The 19,935-nt window shown below is 45.0% G+C and overlaps 4 protein-coding genes and 1 long non-coding RNA gene across 5 annotated transcripts; 2 read left to right on the top strand and 3 right to left on the bottom strand.

The window, feature by feature from the left end:
- LOC100844706 (sodium/hydrogen exchanger 8) lies at positions 1 to 9,960 on the bottom strand. The gene is made up of 23 exons (XM_003576457.4): positions 9,526 to 9,960; positions 9,382 to 9,432; positions 9,200 to 9,291; positions 8,906 to 8,983; positions 8,587 to 8,744; positions 7,929 to 8,030; positions 7,715 to 7,832; positions 6,919 to 6,971; positions 6,774 to 6,839; positions 6,192 to 6,236; positions 6,002 to 6,057; positions 5,474 to 5,658; positions 5,289 to 5,339; positions 5,102 to 5,209; positions 4,548 to 4,779; positions 3,162 to 3,461; positions 2,958 to 3,055; positions 2,498 to 2,629; positions 2,201 to 2,419; positions 1,877 to 2,083; positions 980 to 1,238; positions 586 to 878; positions 1 to 486 (listed from the first exon to the last, which is right to left on the bottom strand). Exons 1-23 carry the CDS (start codon positions 9,668 to 9,670, stop codon positions 148 to 150), a joined length of 3,387 nt encoding a protein of 1,128 aa, XP_003576505.1. The 5' UTR covers positions 9,671 to 9,960; the 3' UTR covers positions 1 to 147.
- A 686-nt stretch (positions 9,961 to 10,646) lies between these two features.
- LOC100842381 lies at positions 10,647 to 12,031 on the top strand. The gene has a single exon (XM_003577168.4). The coding sequence runs from the start codon at positions 10,826 to 10,828 to the stop codon at positions 11,903 to 11,905; it is 1,080 nt and encodes a 359-aa protein (XP_003577216.3). The 5' UTR covers positions 10,647 to 10,825; the 3' UTR covers positions 11,906 to 12,031.
- On the bottom strand, positions 11,943 to 14,222 carry LOC100845346 (F-box protein At3g56470). The gene is given in 2 exon segments (XM_024463371.1): positions 11,943 to 13,227; positions 13,230 to 14,222. Coding segments are annotated over 2 exon segments (1,392 nt in total). The 5' UTR covers positions 13,423 to 14,222; the 3' UTR covers positions 11,943 to 12,028.
- Positions 14,223 to 14,379: 157 nt separating this feature from the next.
- On the bottom strand, positions 14,380 to 17,804 carry LOC100836690 (sucrose transport protein SUT2). Its single transcript, XM_003577230.4, has 5 exons — positions 17,190 to 17,804; positions 15,606 to 16,336; positions 15,458 to 15,521; positions 15,338 to 15,381; positions 14,380 to 14,880 (listed from the first exon to the last, which is right to left on the bottom strand). Exons 1-5 carry the CDS (start codon positions 17,695 to 17,697, stop codon positions 14,716 to 14,718), a joined length of 1,512 nt encoding a protein of 503 aa, XP_003577278.1. The 5' UTR covers positions 17,698 to 17,804; the 3' UTR covers positions 14,380 to 14,715.
- A 67-nt stretch (positions 17,805 to 17,871) lies between these two features.
- On the top strand, positions 17,872 to 18,873 carry LOC112272475. Its single transcript, XR_002966306.1, has 2 exons — positions 17,872 to 18,149; positions 18,310 to 18,873. It is a non-coding gene; the product is annotated as an uncharacterized LOC112272475 (long non-coding RNA).
- The last annotated feature ends 1,062 nt before the right edge of the window (positions 18,874 to 19,935 follow it).

A 19,935-nucleotide genomic window follows, 5' to 3' on the forward strand; every position in this document is an offset into this window, starting at 1 on the left:
TTTTGCCCTTAACTGTACTTGAAAGTTACAAACGTGCCAGAATTATTATCATTGGACTTATACACATGCATGGTGACTTTGTAAGACAGGGTGACACAAGAAAGACAAGTAATGGTACAGGTAGGTAACAAACCATCCATGGTATGTTCAGTTGCCATGCGGTGCCTGAGTAAAAGACAGCATGCTGGGAGAGTCGACCCTGACAATGACCTCTTCTTCTCCTGCTGACTCATCACTCGACTTGTCATCTTCTATCGCCTTGCGCTGCCTTTGCCGGCTTGCCCCCGCTGCTGGAGCTGGAGCCGGAGCCAGAGCTGGAGCTTTTCTGCTCATCAGATTGGAACCCTCGGACTGCACAGATAGCAGAGGCCGTGCGTTGGATGACCTTGAAGGGACTCTTGGGTAGGATGAACTCTGCTTCTGGTTCTTCTGGCTTGCTTGCAACCCGCCACGACGAAACTTCTGACCAGCGTCCATGACATTAATCTGTGGATGGAATGATGAACAATGAAAAAGCCTTATGGTTTCAGTGCATGCTATGCTACCGGGAAGCATAATCGACAAGAAGAACACACACACACATACCATGCTGCCGTACATGCTCAGCTGCAAAGCTCTAGCAGACAGGCTACCAGGATGGTTTCTGATATCAGTTAAGCTGGCATGTTGAGGCCCTATGGATTTCCGGAAGCTCTCCGGCCAACTCAGCAACCCGCTATGCTCTTTGCTCAGCATCCGTGGCACTTCGACAGTTTGAGACATGCTTCTTTGCAGATTGGCCTCTGTGTCTGCCCTTCCTATTTCAAAGAAGATAATCCTAGCTCTAGCTTCCACCTGATAGCTGGGTGCAGTGTAGCAGAAGTCCATACGGTTGGAGGCTGTAAACAAGATTGAGCCATCAGTCAGGTAACTAATAAATAAACGTATCACTAGATCTCTTGACTGTTCGCTAGAGCAATGAAAATGCAGTGTACAGAACCTGAAGACTGCAGACCAAACAAGTTCAGATCGGTGTTTGATGGTAGAAGTACTCCTGGAGGCGTGATCAAACTTTGGTTCCTTGTCTTCAAAAATCCTTCCAGTAAGACCCCGATGGTATTATGCTCAAGTTCAATATCTTCCCCCTTAATGTAGATGTTCATATTAGCTCTTTCAGCAATGAGAACCCTCATCTCATGCATTGCCATTTTCTCAAATATCCGAGGGAGCAAAACTCTGGCAATGACTAGAGCACTTTCCTGTAATGTGCATGTATGAATGGTCAAGGGCCAGCAGATATATAAAATTCTGAGATACAATGTAACATTTCCACACCCAGCGAGACTGGAGGTGGGACCATATGGCTAGCGTGGAGTGGTAGTGGTGGGTTAGTCCCACCTTGGAAGTTCAGAATCACTAGCATGCTCTCAAATATAGTAACTTCGGATTAACAAACTCAGGTGAAACAAAGACAAAATTCTGAGCAAGTTGAGATCTGTGCTTAGGCTCATCACATGCCAAACACATGGTGGCCAACTAACAAGGCTAGTTTGCTGCTTCTTAACCAGACAATTGCTGATAACTTGATATATCGCTGGATATTTTGCAGGTGTTGCCTAATTCTTTGCCTCCTAGTTCTCAGTTGGGCCAAAACCTGATGAATTGCCATGTTTTATTTTCTTTGCAGAAATCAGTAGGAACACGTTAGTTGTCTATTTTTTAAAAATCTTGGAGATTTTAGGTTGAGAACTAGAAGCAACTCTGCCTCATGTCAAGTTAGAATTACAAAAAAAAAACTGCTCCCACGCCTCACATAATTTATAATTAACAAGGAAACAATAACAGTAGAAATATACAGTTGCAGGATGTACAAGCACGCAGCATTATGAAATTGTACCTGCCACAGAAAAGCCTCAATAGAAGGATCTGCCTGACGCAATTGCTCTATCTTTTCAGCTTCAATGAAGAAACAATGCACCACGGAATCTGTAATCATGTCACAAATATAAGACTTCCCTATTAATGCTTCATATAGACCCAAAGTGCTTCCATGTGATAAAATTGGATCCAATGAATGCCTGCTGCCCAGTCGCTGACTTGTCCACTGTCAAAAAGGGGGGATACAGAGTTATATGTTCATTATAGAACCAAATAGGTCAGAAAAGTGTGTTCTATAAGCTCCAACCAAATTTAGTAAAGTGGCCTTGATGCAGACACAGACCTTTACTATTCCAACTGAAACGAGCCATATACCAGTTGGCCTTGAGCCTTCCCTATAAAGGACTGTTCCATGTCCTTTTACTGCTTCTTTTGTATTACTTAACAACGGATCACGCATAGCAGCAGGCAGTGCGCCGACCAAAGGATGAGTGTTTAAAAGATCGCCGACTCTTGGCATTTTCACCAATGGTGGATTCCTCTTAAGCTTCTTCAAGTCTGTCTGCCAAGTAAATTAACTAACCATAATTGGCATATTTGTAGTGTGAACTCAAATCTCAAAGTCAATTATTCGAGCTACCTGCAAAGCATCATCTAGATGGACCATCTCCTTTTCTTCGAGTAATCCAGTTTTCTGGAGGTTTTGAATATACTCACTTAAGTGTGTCAATACTGAATATGTCACCTGTCTAGTCTTTAGCACATGAAGCACCTGAAAAGTGTAGAAAGTTTCAGATCTACATCACAATGAACTCCCAGGCATGCTTTTCAAATCAATGGAAGATTTCTTATTTTAGTCATATATTGATGTTTTTCTTCATTAATATAGTTGTAGTCTGAATATAAAATGAAGTATTCCGATGTCTTTCCAACCTAGGGCCTCATAGTTCCTCTTTCAGTGCAGACACTGTGCTTTTGATTTCATGTTTTGCAGAACAAAACTGCTCTACTTGTTGAATGAATTAATCATGAGTTATATTGGAAGCTGAAGGCTCCATAGTAGTTGAGTGCAATGATAGAAGAACATTGTAACCACAAACCTGAGGGAATGTTACACGGACATCTTCCAAAAACTTTCTAGCCTCCTCCCCAACAGCATTACTTTCATCAATAACAATTCTTGCAATCTCACTATCACCTGAAGAACGAAGAATAAATAAAAAATAAAAATAGGAACTTCAATAGGCTTTTAATGGTGACTGCAAAATAAAGTAAACTTGCTCAGCTTGAACCTTAATATTTACCAAGAAAATCATGCAGTTGTCTCCTTGCAATTCTATGAGCACGAAGAAATGCAGCACATATGTAACATCCTGACTCCAATCTTTCTACTGTAAATTGTGTGATAAGCCTTCGCGGCAACCTACTCATCTGAAGGAACCTATAGTAATTTGGGAAATGGACACTGGACCGCAACCCCTTCCAGTCACATAATGATTGGCTAGAGAGATCCATAGCTTCATCAACTGATCTCATTAAAATATTTGCTGTAGCTTGAGTTATCCGTCCCTCTTCAAGCATTCCCCAATAAGCGGCTTGCACACCTGACCAAGAATATTTACAAAATAAACAATCTTCTTGTTATTAGTATGTCGACAAAATAGAATCATGAACAAATAAGATACAGAAAATTAAACAAGAGGATGCAAAATATGACAAGAATTTTACGTTCTAACATAACAAATATAGGTGTTTCTCAGCAAGAAGAATTAATTTCCAATTTATGTAATAGATAGATAAGTACCAATGAGAAGTCAGGAAGTAAAAAGGGACTAAGGTATTCTTGAGTAGCATGCTTGGTGATTCACCGACAATATCAAGTTAAAGGAGGCTTCTCCTGTGATCAACCGGCTATGTTGCTATCACTAAAACCGCTATATCAGCAACTCCATCTAGCTGTAACACCCTGGTCCAAATTTGCTTAATGCTCAAGCCAGCCCACCTGTGGTGCAGGCCCATGTACGCACAACCCGGTTACAGTTTTGTCCTTGCTTCATGTATAAACTTGGAAGGGTTAACCGCAAAGCTCTATGTTTGAACACAAGGGTACATATGATAGACTAAACCTATCTAAAATCTCCTTGGGGGATCAACCACATCACACAACTACACTTGGGCCACATGGGCCACCACACTACTAGGCTAGGTATTAGATTAGCCTAGTGAGTGCCTAGTGAGTTTTGGACCAGCGATGAATCACTTAACAAGTTTAGTGACCTTGATGTGCAGTTTGAGAGTTCAGGACCTAGTTGATTATTGCAGCTGCCTTAAAAGTTGATTAATGCAGCAAGTTCAAGGAGCCATGGTGTGTTTCCTCCTCTACATATGTATGTTTTTCCCTGACAGATGCAGCATGGCATTCTGAAGAAGGTACAGCAAAGAAAATCAAACATCATTTAACCAAAGGGAAAAGCATATATTCTAAATGCTCACATATGACTTTTGTCACATCGTTTTGCAGATGCGCTGTTCCAACATGTTGCTCATGTACAATTTTTCGGGGGTTTATTACATGCGCAATTATGCAATTCAAAACCCTTTGCACTCCACTATAAGTGCAAAAGGGGACCACATTCATTAACCAAATACCAAATTCAGTCAGCGCATTATCATGTAACTAGATTGCATACCATTCAAAAGCCGCACTCGAATATCCCTTAAGTTCATGGTATGCACGTGGTCGTCTCTGTCAGAAACATCATGAGGATGCGTACGCTCATCTTCCAAGTTATTCAAGCATGTGATATATTTCTTAACAGTAACCCAATCAGCAGGTCCAAGTTCTTCATCCTCCCTAAGATCACCAAAAGCCTCCAATGCCTTGTTTAGCATTTCATATCTTGTATAGTTTAATATGCGAAGCTGTAGCGGAAATCACATTAGAAATTTGATGTGGAGCACTGACAGAAACAGAACTATACTACGACATACTATTCATCAATCATATGTGAAGCCCAAAAACATGCTGCAACAAGGTAACAATCATGGCGAATTGACCCACCTCGTTGCTCATGAAAGAAGAGGTTTAATCAACAATAGCAGTCAAGACTCTATGAACGACTTTTATTTTTCTCATCATTGGCGTATGTTGTTTAGAAGGACATACAGTTTGTGGAACCTAGAAATTATTGTGTTGAGATCCCAAGGCTAGAATTATGTTACAGATGGCAATTGTAAAGCTAACCTTTGTTGCAGAAAGTTTGTCCATACCAAGTAGGTGCAACAAAAATTGTGTGGTAGAACCATTCAAAATCAAAGTCAGAAAAACGATGCCACCAGTGAAGAACACAAACTGCAAAAGATGTAATAAAATCAGAAAAGATCAACTTAAACATCTCGTACTTTGTCAGGAAATATATATAAAAGCATACCATTGCTCCGACTTCCGGTTTCAGATACGGTTGAACTGCATCGCTAGTACGCTAGCAAAAGTATTCCAGTAAATACCTCAGTAAATGATATAATAGATTACTTTTAAAAAGTAGTCTAGTATGCTCATGATGATAGCAAGAAGTAAATAAGAGAGCCACGTGTTACAATAAAAAATAATACATACTTTAACAGACAGTGATAGTGATAGAGCAACAGCCCCTCGCAGCCCTGACCAAACGAGAATTGTGGCTTCTTTCAGGTCCAAACCATACCCGAAGTGACGCAACAGCGGATATAGAACACCAACAACTAAAGCCCGTGATACTAGCACTAAGACATAGAGCAGAAGAAGGAACCCCCATGAAGTGCCTAAAACAGCAAGAATAAGATGGATCAGAACCAAGCTTCGTTGTGCCTAATGCATAAGCTCAACTAAGATCACATGTCCTGACTACTGGAACGGGGGTTTAATGGAGACGGTACAGAACAATGACTCCGTTGTCTCCAATGCAGAGGATCAACAGTCCACATGTCCTAACTGCTGGAAACCCAAATGGGTGTGTCTTTGCAGCTTCCGCAATGCCAGGGACAGAAGTCAAATGATTTCACAAAACGACAGTTGGCACCCAGGTCGTGAAAGAGAAACTAGAGATGCCCCACTAGCTTTTTGGTTGAATACAAATAGCAGATAGAGATAAATGGAGATGAATACCATGCCTCTCAAAATGGATATTATTTTGTAGCACACCATCTGCAATAACAACCCCACTGAGGGGAATTCAGATGTAAGAGACATTATAACAGTGTCTCTATATAAAGCATAATGTAATACGAAACAAAGCAGGCAGTCTGGTTTAGCCAGGCAAATCGCTTTTCCAGTACAAACAAAAGGTTGTCCATACCTCAGAATGAATATAAGCGTGTTCGCAATGTAAGCAACCATTTCCCTGAATAGAAGTAAAACAGTAATTTGATATGAGGTTCAAACATAAATATGTATGCATATATCAGGAAATCTACAAATAAAGTTCATACATCTATTATCTGATGGCTTAGATGAGAATTCAAATAATGCCTAAATTAGTGTCAACTGAAGACATGACATTTTTTGCCAGTTACATAATCCCATATAGTGGATATGATGAAATCACACGGCTATCAACAGAAATAATAAAACCAGGTGATGAAGACACAAAGCTAGGAAAAAATACTGGATAATGGGTGCCAGCTTCTCGAACGATGGGCGCCAACAAAATTGTTAACTGGTTTATTTAAGAGAGAAAAATGGTTTAAATATAAATCTATGAACTGCAGGCAAGGCTCACAAAAAAAGAAGCATGAACAGAATAATGGAACTGCTGGAATACATGAGGAACAGAGACAAACAAATCAGCATGTGTGACAAGGAACACTAAAGTTGGTCATCTGTTGAGAATCTCGATCTTTGCTGAAAGAAGAAAGTGACATATATTGCTAGAACGTACCAGAAATGATGCAAACTTTGCTGACTGTCACCCTTAAAAGCAGTTTTTGCAAAAGCTGCATAAAACCTGCCACAATGACAAAGTTATAATCGGATGAAGTATTCAAGAATATGCACATTAGATTGTGAAGACAAGTTTTACTAACATTCCCAAGGTCATGACAGTCAAAACACCAGAGACCTCCAGCGCATCTTGTGCCTGATATGAACAATATTAGCAAAATGGATTCTGACAAACTAGAGGCTGAGAACTTCTTAAATGCAAAGTTTATATCCATATCCAGAAAAATATGTGAAACAGTTCATGATTCACAAGCAATAAATAATAAGCTAGTACCAGTAATGAATCTGTTTAACCTAAAAAAAATTGACAGAAAAATAAGACATGGAATTGGAGGATGATAACCTTCGGTTCAATGGTACGAACTCAATAGCTCAAACAAAATTAACTGGACTAGTTAAGAAATTGGATTTAATCCATTTATCATATATCAAATTCTAGAGCCATGCTCCTCGAGTTTCTTTTACACGAAGAGCAAACATTCTGTTCCACGGCATATACTATTTTGTTGTACAAACATTCCTTGGCATGTCTAAATCTTCAGTAAACACCCATCAACTACTCGAAAGTATACCCTTACTTGGAGATATTTGTGTCAACCACATAGCACTCCACAATGCATATCAGAGGAAGACCAATGACACTCTGTCCAGTGTAAACAGGCAGGTACTTTGCCATATGAATATCAAGAAGTTAACTCAGCTTACAAGTGCAACAGCAACACTAGCAATATTGCAAGAAGGCTACCATGAAACATAATTCAGGGACTAGAACTATGAGTTATTCCATTTTCTGTCAATGATTTCAAGAAATTGAACCAATCATGCCTTTCAGAATAAAAAAGTAGGATTATGAGAGCTTGGATATGTTCATCCTCTTACAGTAAAGAAAGCAATATAGCTGACGGCAAGAGTAAGAGAAATCTCTATGATTGTATCATTGAAAATAAAGCCCAGCCATAGTACTGATACAATTCCAAATGCAAGGCCCAAAGCAACACTGGTCAAAGAAAAAATTGATTATGATTAGCATTAGCAGCATGGTAGATTGGTAGCCATATTGGTTAGCCTGGAAGTAAAAGACTATTCCACGTACGCTCCAAGTGCAACTTCTGACAAGAACTTTATTATTGACCCTGCATTGAAGGTTCTTCCGAGCACCATTTGGTAGAATAACTGATAGACCACAATAGCAGTCCTGTAAAATGCATGGTCATATATCGTCATTAACAGTTCCAACGTAAATCTTATTATGGTAGATAGTGTAAATTTACAAAATCAAAAAGGTTTTGAATTAGCTTCTCAAACACCTTAATTACCCCAATATTAAGCTTCACCTTAATACATTAAACAAGAGTACGTGTGGATAGAGGTGTCAGGTCATAGTTAACTAAATCCTGATTTAAACTTTCATCGATAAAATAGCAAAATTACATTTGCAGTATGGCCATAAAATCTTTGTAGCATATATTTTTGTTATGGTTCTATTATATGTCCTCATTGTAAATTCAGGTTACAGCCTGTTATTTCAGAAAACGGAACTTGAATTTTGTAGTGCTAGGTGATCCAGTTCCACTGCCAATGAATACGTGAATGTTAACCTTTTTCAAAAAGAAGGTTCAGCCCCTGAAATGAAGCTCAAGACAACTTACTTTTCACTACAAAATTATTTCCAGATATTCAAGTAATTGACAAGAGAAAGGAGAAAGGTTGTCTTCCAAGAAAAAAAATAACAGAGGGGCATAGCAGCATACCCATCATTCATTAAGGATTCTCCCTCGATGATTGTGCTGATCTTTTTACTTGCTCCGAGATCTTTTAGAAGCGCAACCACAGCAACAGGATCGGTGGCACTGAGCAGCCCACCAAGCAACAATGAAGTTTTCCAGTCCCAATTGTATGGAAAAGTAAGCTGTGCCAAATGAAGAAGCAATTATCAAAATATTAAAATTAACGGTCTGCTTTAATTTTAAGTGTGGGAACATTACCTTTAAAGAAGTGCCAAATGAACAAGCTAGTATCGAAATATTAAAATAAACGGTCTGTTTATAGTTTTGAAATGTAAGAACATACCTTCAAAGCAGTGCCAAGAAAAAATGTCGATATTAGCACGCCTGGGCCAGCAAGTAATAGCATTTGTGCCATGCATTTCTGCAAAACAATCATTTTTAGTATGACTCGGAACAAAAATACATGTTGGATATGACAAGAGAAATTCCATGCTTCCGAAGCAGCATAAAAGACCAGAAAGAAAGAAAAAAAATAAAAGAGTCTAGAAATGGTTAAACAGTAGGGAGACTGCCAGCATAGCATAGCATAAACATGAAATTTGATTGATGATAGAATAGACGAAGGTTAGAAAGCTGCCTTGATCTGGTGTATTTCCATGGAGAAGGAGCTTTCAAAGAGGAGCGCAGGAAGGAAAACGGCGAGAAGAAGGTCAGGATTTATGTTAGCCCCTGCAATTTGGGGAAGGAAATAACAAAATCAAGTCGAGATCCAAAGAAGATCACGTAGATAGATATCCACTGGGGAGGGGTTGAACTTACAGATACGAATCCCAGCTCCAAGTTTCCCTAGACCATCTTTCGTCCCGTATTCTGAAAAAAGGGAAAGAATTGGTGGGAAATTGGAGTTTTTGTTGAGAGCTGCATGTATAGAAAGAAAGAAAGTGAGTGAGTGAGGAGGAGGACCTAGCGATCCTAGGGCGATGCCGAGGACGAGCAGCGCGACGGTGTAGGGGACGCGGGAGCCGCGGAGGAGGTGGCGGGATGCGATCCCGAGCACGAGCGACACCCCGAAGAAGAGCACCGCGTCGTCGGGGTTGGAAGCGTCCATGGCCGCCGGTGCACCGGCGTCCAAGAGGATGAAGCTTAAAATTTCGACTCTTTCTCTTGTAACTACTAGGGTACCATAAAAATGCTCGTTTTGGGAGGGAGTGAGCCGGAAAGGAAGCAAGCAGCAGCAGAAGAAGCCCCCCGAAAACTGTTGTTTGGATGTTTGGTATGGAGGGATTTTGGAGGGATCAGACAGAGAAAAGCAGAGTTTATTTGGGGATTGGGGCGATTTCACAGCAAAAGCCTGCGTTTTCACTTCACAGGATCTGCCATGGGCAGCAGGAAGGCTGGATGGAGACAATGTCGCAAATCAATTTGCGAGTAATCTCTCTCTCTCTCTCTCTCTCTCTCTCTCCAGTTAACTAGAATCCACAGCTTAGCTTCATTAGTTAATGGTTCGATCTCATCTCCTATGGGATGGGACACAAGTAGAAGAATACAATACGATCAGGCAGTACGTGGGTCGGCATCACATCTATTTATAACTCTATCTATAAAACAAAATTAAAGTTAATTAAGATGGGATATGATAGATTTTGCGTGTAGTCTGATCTGATGGGGATGGCGTTGGACGACGATTAGGGAGACTCATCTAACTTGTTGATCCTCGCACCCGAATTTCTAACACGAGGGGCCTAACCTGTTGATCCTGATTAAAAAATCTCTGCTAAAGGCACTTTGTTTGGCCACACCCTCCCTCTCTTGTCAACTCGTTCTACCTTGTTACCACTCAAAAGAAAAAACTCGTTCTACCTTATCAGATAGAAACACACGGCTCAAATTATTTCTCGTAAAACTCCTTTCTCGTCTCCCTACAATCGGTACAGTACAAAAAATGGTCCTAAACGTGTGTTTTATAGCAGCAACAATGCAAATGACCACAAACAACATCCATTGGAGCCGTCTTTAGAAAGAAAGAAAGAAAAAAAGGAAAAAAAACATCCACACTGGAGCTGTGTGACGCATTGGGACGATGTGTCCTTGTTTGTGAGGCTGTTTTTGCGCGAGCAAAACCAAATTCGTTACATTTTTTGGTGAGTCAGTTGGGCCAGGAGTTCCGTGTACAAGTGGCTACACCAGCAGCCACTCACTCCTCAACTGCCATCCCCATGGAGGCGAGCTGGTCTCGTGGAAAAGCAAAGCAAAAAGAATAACAATGCAGTCCAGCTGCAGATCCATGGCCGCCGCCGGCCATGGCCTCTTTCCTCCTCCTCCTTGTCCCTCCATCTTCTCCAAACCAAGACACTGCTACTCTCCCTCCAGATCCACCTGTTCACCTCGTCGATCCCCAATAATTATCCGCAGCAGCAGCACAGAGTCTTCCTCTTCCTCTTCCTCTTCCTCGTCCACCACCACAGCCACAGGAACAAGAACAAGCATCAGCAGCAGCTCGTCGATGAAGCTGACATACCTCGAGTTCAACGGCTGGATATGGGAGCTGCAGAACGGGTTCCGGATCCTCGTCGACCCAATCCTCGTCGGCAACCTCGACTTCGGCGTCCCGTGGCTCTTCGACGGCGCCAAGAAGAGCCTCACCGCAGCAGACTCCTCCGGCATCATCCGAGACCCCAAAGTGGACCTGCTGCTCATCACCCAGAGCCTGGACGACCACTGCCACCTCCGCACCCTCAAGGAGCTCTCCGCCATGGCGCCGGGCCTCCCCGTCGTCACCACGCCCAACGCCCAACCCATCGTCTCCAAGCTCCCCTTCAAACAGGTCACCTACCTGGAGCCCGGCCAGTGCACCACCGTCGATGGCGGCGGCGTCACCGTGCTGGCCACGGCCGGCCCCGTGCTCGGCCCGCCCTGGCAGCGGCCGGAGAACGGATACATCGTCACCCCCTCCGGCTCCGGCAACAACAACAGCATCTACTACGAGCCGCACTGCGTCTACGACGCCGCCTTCCTGCGCGACCGCGGGCTGCGCGCCGACGTGCTCATCACGCCGGTCGTCAAGCAGCTCCTCCCGGCCAACTTCACCCTCGTGTCCGGGCAGGAGGACGCCGTCGAGCTCGCCAGGCTGCTCCGGCCCGCCTACGTGGTGCCCATGAGCAACGGCGAGTTCGATGCCAAGGGCCTCCTCACCGCCGTCATCACCACCCAGGGCACGCCGCTGGCATTCAAGGCTCTGCTTTCCCAGGCGCTCCCCCAGGCCCAGGTCATGGAACCAACCCCCGGCGTCCCGCTTCACCTGCAATTCGACAACACATCGAGCTCTGTCCTAGCAGCAGATTAATTCCCCATTCCAACGATAAGAACGAGAGACAGATTCATCATCATCAATCTATTTTAGAATGTACTCTCTATATATACACAATCAAAGTAGACTGAGTGATGATTGATGTGTTTCATATTCAGGCTAGCCTGTATCCATTCCATCATCAGGATCAGCAGCACGGCCAAGGTGAACCCACACATACTGCAGCAGGTTCTTAGAGCCTGTAAACTGTTTATCCGAGTCCGACTCCAGGTCGTAGCACCAGGCGGTGCTGTCGACACCATCGCCCGATCTCGACCCCTCCTGCTTTGCCACGAAGAAGAGGCGGCCGCCGGAGGTTGCAACCTCTGCTTGGATCACCTGCGGACGGCCATAGAACCTGGGAAGGTACACCTTGTTTGCCCCGGCAGTGGGCATCGACAGAGACGATGGTGTGCCGGTGAAGAGCGAGCGGCCACCCAAGGAGGTCACCCTCTCCCACGCCATCTTCCTCTCGTTCAGCTTCAAAACGTAAACGGGCGCCCCGTTCTTGCCCGTCAGAGCGGCGAGCAGCTCCCCCTGCGACTCAATGAGGTAGCAGCTCTTGTAGCGGAACTCGGCTCCGAAGCCGGCGGGTTCACGGAGGACGATCCACCTCCTAAAACGGGTATCGTACAATCCTAAATTCCCCTCTTCCCCAAGGCAGTACAAGAGCCCCCGGTGCAACACCGGGTTGCAGCACGGCGACATTGTGAATCGTGCCCTTGTCAGCCATCCCTCCATATCATCGCCGACCTCGAATCTCGCCCAGTTCTTCCCATCCCAGCTCTGGACCTTGAGAGTGCCCATGTTGGCGTAGAGGCTGAGCAAGAGACAGTTCCGGGGGGGCGTGCCGCAGCACATGAATCCATGATGGTCGTCTTCGTTCCCCTGTTGCTGTGGAGTCTCCAGCATGGATCCATCCAGGAGATTGGCGAACAAGACGGTCTTCCTCGGCGTCCTGAGCATGACCCACCCACCGGCGGCCGCCGAGAAGATCCTGCTGCTGTCCGGAGCCCTGAGAGGTGTGGCGAGGACCAACATCTTGTTCAGGCAAGGGTCGTAGCAGTGGACGGTGCCGGCGACGGTGCTGATGAGGAGAGGGGAGACGTCGGCCGGGAAGACGGGGAACGCGCACGAGTTCCAGTGCTTGCAGACGGCGCCGAAGCGAGGGACGTCGGGCAGCGGGAGACGGCAGCAGATCAGCCGGAGCAGCTCCGGCAGGAAGCTCGACCAACCACTGTCTTCTTCTTCCTGATCCTGATCCATGTCTGTAGTGTCGCAAGAGATCTGCAATCCTCCTGGCGATGGATGCAAGGAAGTGAGTCTGCGATTGAATCTGATTTGATTTGATGCGCGACCGGATTGAATCGAGGGGAATACGTACCGGGGCCGTGGCGGTTGGCGAGGAAGAGCGAGGAGAGCTCCGGCGCGCTGCCGGCGGTGGCGCGGCAGGGCTTCTTGGGCTTGTCGGCGGGTCGAGGCGGCCACTCCACCGCCCTCTTGCCCCGATCCATGGATTTCGATTCCTCCTGCTCTGCTCCTCTTCCTCCTCCTTGTAATTGATTTGATTGATCCAAGGTGGAACGGAAGCATCCTCGTATATGTATATAGGCAGGGTAATATTCGTATTTCCAATTCGAATTCGTGCAGGAATAATCGCATCGAAATTACTACTGCGCGATTATTTGGACGACGAGACACAAGGGAACATCTGGTGTAAATCATGAATTTTTTTTTTACCCAATAGTACCTTTTTCAAAAGACAACAAACTTCGTTGTTGTAAATTTACAGTCTATACCGACTTGGGGAGTCCTTCTTGCCCTGCTTTTGCCTTTCTTTACCAAGAGATCCCTTCAATTCACCTCACGTTTATACACTGCTTTGTCCGTCCCAAAATATAAGACAATTCAGTTAATTCTTCACAAATTTTCGCTTATTTATATTTCTGCACATATTAGTGGACAAAGTTTTAAACTGTTCAATAAAGCTGGCCGAAGAAGCCTTATGTCCCAAAAATAAAATTGTTAACCACACGGAGAATATTGCTCGTCTTTGATTAAAAAAATCTACGCAACATTACCTTATTGTTTACTCTCTCCGTATCATAATTCTTGTCGAAATATTACATGTATCTAGACACTTTTTAGGAATAGATACGTCCATTTTTTTTTTACAAATTTGAGACGGAGTAGTACTAAAATTTGTGCATAATTGGTTTGTGGTCTGCGCTGCAGCGGCAGGAGAAGAGCTTGCCACAGGATTTATGACATCTAGCATTTCATATGAACAGTAACATATTTCTATTTGTGCTACTAGGCACTGCATGCTGTTAAGACTTTGTGGATGCTGACACTGTATACATTATCTTGATGCAGAGTTCAGAAAACAATAAATTTACTCCATAAAAAAAAAGAGCATGTCAAGAACAAGTGATAAGGAGAGCCAGGCGCCCATGGATGCCAGAATCATCTCAAGCAAAACCCTGCGACTTTTATTTATTGATGATGGTGATCTCCGACAAAATGATAAAAAGCATCTGATATACAACAAAACGTACAACGATGTCTGTCTCAGACGGAGACGTGAAAATGGCAACAAAACAGCTCATGGAGGAAGCAAAGACCAAATTCCAGAGCTGTTTCTTCCCTCGAACCGAGCATTAATATACAGAACCCCCCATGCCTAAGCGTCATAGCGTGCGTTCCCAGTGTCTTCTTCCAAGAAGTGCAAAGAATGGTTGCAACTTCCAACTGCTTAACTCGAGGATGATGTACAAACCTGTGTAACTCAACGATGTGCGTACTCATCATCGTTGGCCTCTCCTCCTCGATGATGCAATGCGGGCTCGTGGAAGTCCCAGGATAGCAACCAGCCCACCGACGAAAGAGGCGGCAGCTGCCACAAAAAATGCCGGCGCATTTCCACCGCCGAAGAGTTGGTCCCACGGCCCACTACCCAGCGACACAATGATCTGCAGGTACCACAAGTTTGTTTCCAGTTAATTTTCTACTTCTTTGAAAAAACTGTTTTTCTTTCAGGGTTCAACTGTGCTAGTGCATTTTAACAAATTTTAGGTAAACTAAGCACAAAATCATCAAATTTTGAGGACTTCTCAAGGCTGCAGGAACTGGCAGAAATGTTATATCTGTGCAAATTTTAGGTAAACTAGAACTAGTTTCTAGTTTTGCTTTATGATGAAGAGATCAACTGGCTATTATACTGAACTGATAAGGTACCAGAAGGTCAACGTTTCATAAACAGTAGCTTATCATCCTTTTTTTAGCATAGTCTAGGGTTAGTTCTTGCCGTTTCATTGTGTTGGCTACCTTGGTGTCCCCATGTTTTCTCAACACGGACTACTGGAAATTCAAAATATGCAGACAAATGAACCAAGCTCAAAAGCAAACATAATAAAAAGAAGCCAATACCTGTGGAATGACAATAGATAAATTGAGAATGCCCATTGCTAGACCTGTGGGGAAAAGGAGCCATGTAAGAACACAAATCCAAGATGATTCAGTCGAACAGCTCGCTCATAAGCAAATTACCTTGGCCAAGCCCAAGATTTTCAACACGACTTGCAGCCATCGCATATGGTATACTGTATGTGACCTGCAATGGCAAACAAAAAAAGAATCAACACCAGATGTACAGCATATGATCGAACTGGAAGAAAACCATACAGGTAATACTGACCGCCAGTGGTGCTCCTAAAATTGTAAAAACTATAATGGAAGCAACAACAATGCCGGTTGGAGGTTCTCCACTAGGTCCATAATCCGAATTCTTTGCCACATATGTTATAATAAGCATCGCCACGAAGCACAAAGCCATTATGATATTGGAGACACCCCACACAAGTCCAGCTCCCCACTTTCTGCACAACTTCTCCATTACAACAGATGTGACTCCAAGAAGGACCGAGTTCAGCATCAGACCAAATGAACCCATTCTCACACCATCATGATACTTTTGAGTGTCGGCAACGATTTCTGGGCTTCCTCGGTAGATCTCTCGACCCATCCAATCGGTGTCAAAGAGGATAAAAGGAAACCACCCAATCCAAGTAAGGGAAGTAACGATCAAAACCATCCAAACAGGTAACGTGAAGTATTTGAACGATCCAAAAAGTTCGAAGAGGAAAGCTTCCTCTTGGTGGCTTGGACGTTCTGCTTCATCACTTCCAAAAGATCGAGGCTCTTCTACTGATGCTACAGTAATGTATGTAGTAATCGCCAAAATGATGATATCGAGCAGAAAGGCAGACTTGAGGTTGGCACAACTGACGCCGCAGGATGCAGTAACAGTGAAAGGAAATATCTTGTACCAGCCACTGTATGCTCCAGTGGCGTATCCGAGTATGTTTCCCAGGGCCATGAAGAGCGAAAAGTAAGCATTAGCAATCCGAGTCCTCCTCGGGTCATTCTCTGCAATACGAAGGAACAGAAACGAGTTATATTCGAAACCAGAAACCAGATTTTTTTTTAGCATATAATACAGATATACAGTGTGATGTGTGGCATGACACCTGATGACAATTGCAAGGCCACGGCCAGAAATCATTGGCAGCCTTGCAATTATTAAGCAAGCAGGGCCCCCAGAGAATACATGGCTGCTGACAAAAGATGCCCTTCCTTCCTAAGTCGTATGATTCTAGGTCGGCAATGGGAGTGAGAAATATCTCCGTCTGTGTGCAACACGCCTAGCTCAATCGGAAAGCGATGCCTTGAGTGAGCTCCCACACACTCATCATCGATCCCACATAAAGAAAATAGACAGATAAATAAATGAGAAACTAGCGTAGAGAGGACACATGTGGTGGCGACATTTGCACCAACCGTGATTATTCAAAGATTTGCATGGTTTTGTAATGGAGTGCCACGTCGTTATTTGGTTTGGCAAGGCTAGTAGGAGGAGCAGGCAGTGTGTCTACTAACCCCGTTGCTACTAGCAGAGGGGAGCAGCTGGCAAGGAGAAGAAGGAATTGAGGGCCGAGCAGCATCGCATCGAAGCGAGAATCTTGGCCTAAAGGGGAAAGCGACATTGCTCTTCTCTTCTTCTTTCTCCTCCCTTTGACACGCACGGAAAATTAAAATACTAGTCAGAACCGTTCGTTCTGCAGTTTATCCCCTTTGCCGTCGCAAAATTGGGATCCCCAATTACTAACAAACAATTTGTTCCTTGCGAGGAACTAAAATTGAAGCAATCAGGAGTAGAACAAGCGATGATTTTGCTTTGCTACAGAAGCAAAGAATCAAAATTGAGTAACTAGTAACTGACCGGTGAGGTCTGCGAGGAAGGCTCTGCAGGGCCCCTGGGTGGCGTTGTTGCCGACGTCGAGGAGCCAGAAGCCGATGAGGTAGACGATGATGGCGCCGAAGCGGGTGGTCCCGGGCTGGACGGAGTCGCCGAAGAGGCGGCCGAGGTCGGCGGAGAAGCCGACGGCGAGGACGGCGGCGGCGATGGATGCGGCCCCCGCGGCGATGAAGGGGCGGCGGCGGCCGAGCGGGGAGTCGGCGGGGGCGAGGCGGTCGGAGAGGTGGCCGACGAGGGGCTGCACGAGGAGGCCCGAGAGCGGGCCGCAGAGCCAGACGAGGCTGGCGAAGGCGTGCGGGATGCCGAGCTCCTGCACGTAGGGGGTGAGCAGGGAGAGCTGCAGCGCCCAGCCGAACTGCACCCCGCACGCCACCGACGCCGCGCGCAGCAGGAAGCGGGAGGGCACCTTCTTCGGCGGAGGCGCCGCCGCCGACGAGGTCCCGCCGCCGCTGTTGGGCCGCCGCGGCGGCATCTCCCCTCCCCCCCTTTCTTTTTCGCTGAGATGCTTTGCGTGGCGGAGAGAAGAGCAGAGAGCACGAGGCAATCAGTTAAGCAAAGCAGGGCTGTCCTGCAGGGAGAAGAAGAGGAGGAATTGGAGGGGCTTTGAGCAACGTGGCAGCAAACAAAATTTTAAAAATAAATAAGAAGCAAGCCGAAATGACCTTTCTCTTTCTCCTTGTGTGTGTGGTGGATCCACGGCAGCAGCTGTCAGTGAGTCCGGAGTGGAGTGGGGAAGACTCTAAATCTTGTTCTACCCTTCTTCTTCTTTTTTATGTTCTTTTGTCAATAAGCAAAGCAAAACAAAATGGATCAATCTTCTATCACTCACTCTACGGTATTGCTATGCTGGCAGCTGGCCTCTTCTTCCACATGTGGATCACGATACTTGCTCATCTATGTATGCATTGAGGATGAAACCAAATGGTATACGAGCTGCCCTAATCAAATCCATGATTTCTTCTATCCACGGTCCATCACCGGCAGCATTCACGATGACTTATAATATCCTACCAATGTTTTCAGGCTTTTTTTATTATTTACAAAACACCAACTCGTATGCAAATTTTTGTTGTTGGAAAAACAGGGGGCGTCTTTATGGTTTTTTTAAGGAAAACTACGGCGGGGTCAGATGGAATACCTTCCCGTCTAAGCGGGCAAAGGAACCACCACCTCTTACCCCCTCCCAACACCGGAGTATGCCGTTGGGCTACCAAAACTCGGTCCATCGACAAGATATTGATGATTGTGGACACCGTCACCGCGAGGTTGCCAGCACGCAAGCTTTCGACATGGTTCTCGCCACCCGAGGCGACCGGCGTAAAGCTCTGACGAGGAGCCTACCGTCGGTTTTGCTTTCGATTACGTTGGATGTATTCAGCAAAGATAAAAGTGGAAAGTTTTTGTCAAGAGGTGTCGTACGAGTGCTAGTGTTTAAATTTGAGCGAGCTAAAGTCCCCTATTGCATTTTTCGTCTGTCAACCAATATGCTCACTAAAGATTAATGCTACATTTTTACGGGTCGATAAACAAAACTACTCCCCGAATGTAATGCCGGTCCTTATCTTAGTCGGATATACGTAGTTCATCCCTATAATGTTTTTGGTGCGCCATGAAAACGCAAAGATGGCCAGGACTCGGTGTTGTTTTAGCTTTGATCGATGATTATTTCATACCTAGGCGATATGTAATAATTATTATCGTTTGGGTTCTCATCGGAGAGAACTTTTGTCTATACTGCTCATGAATGTTTTCTTTTAGAGAAAAACCTTTGACGCCAGTGGAAAAGAAGTTGCTTTGAGATTGTAGACAGACGTGGCGTTATCTAAGAGGGGTCTAAATAAATTTGAGTATCCCGGAAGAAAACTGTCCCAAGAAAAGCATGCGGAGGGATTGGGTTGTAGACTGCTCCGTTCCAAAATACTTGGTGGCAGATGCATGGAGTCCGTTTGGCGGCCTTGGCTGTAGTAATTTTCTGGCCTCTTTCCTAGCTCTCGGAGTCCTGTCCTGCAAGTGCTAATCGATCGTTCTGGAAGTTAACTACTCTAGTTAAGCTAGCTAAATAGGCCGCCGGGAGGACGTCCTATGCATACCTGGCACCACAAGTGGTGCTCACTCCACTGGATGTTACCAGCGTTATTATTACTTGCTCGTGTCCGGTGATCGACTGCTCATGGTTGACGTGAGATTGAATTTTCTCCAAAACCTACCCGTCCGAACTCGCCGGCTCGAGGTTTTCGAGGCAACGGACCTGCATAACGACGCCGATAATGGACGTTGGACTAAGGTTGATAGTTTGAGATGGGGCATGCTCTCTTTGTCAGCCAAGATTGCTCTCGGTCGCTCCCCGTTGCCCATGGACGGATCCAGAATAAAAATTAAGAGGGGGCAACAATGTATTCATGAATTAGTCGGACAACGGAGAGTGGGGGCAGCTTCTCTATACCCAAGCTTAGTAGTGGGGGCAGCTGCCCCCACGGCTTCTATGCTGGATACGTCCATGCCGTTGCCAATCAATATGGAGCTCAGCAAGATTGCGCACAACTTCGACATTTACGAGGGTAGAGAACCTGAGGATGATTTTCTCGGCTCCGGCGTGTACAATAGCAGAGACCAGACCCTGGCGCCATTGTCAACGGAGATGGCGCCCATGAAGACGGCGGTGGTGTCGCATGCCGGTGAAGAGTCTTTGAGTTGGTTGTTTTTGCCCCAA

Source organism: Brachypodium distachyon, chromosome 4 (assembly GCF_000005505.3).
Source record: "Brachypodium distachyon strain Bd21 chromosome 4, Brachypodium_distachyon_v3.0, whole genome shotgun sequence".
NCBI lineage: Eukaryota > Viridiplantae > Streptophyta > Magnoliopsida > Poales > Poaceae > Brachypodium > Brachypodium distachyon.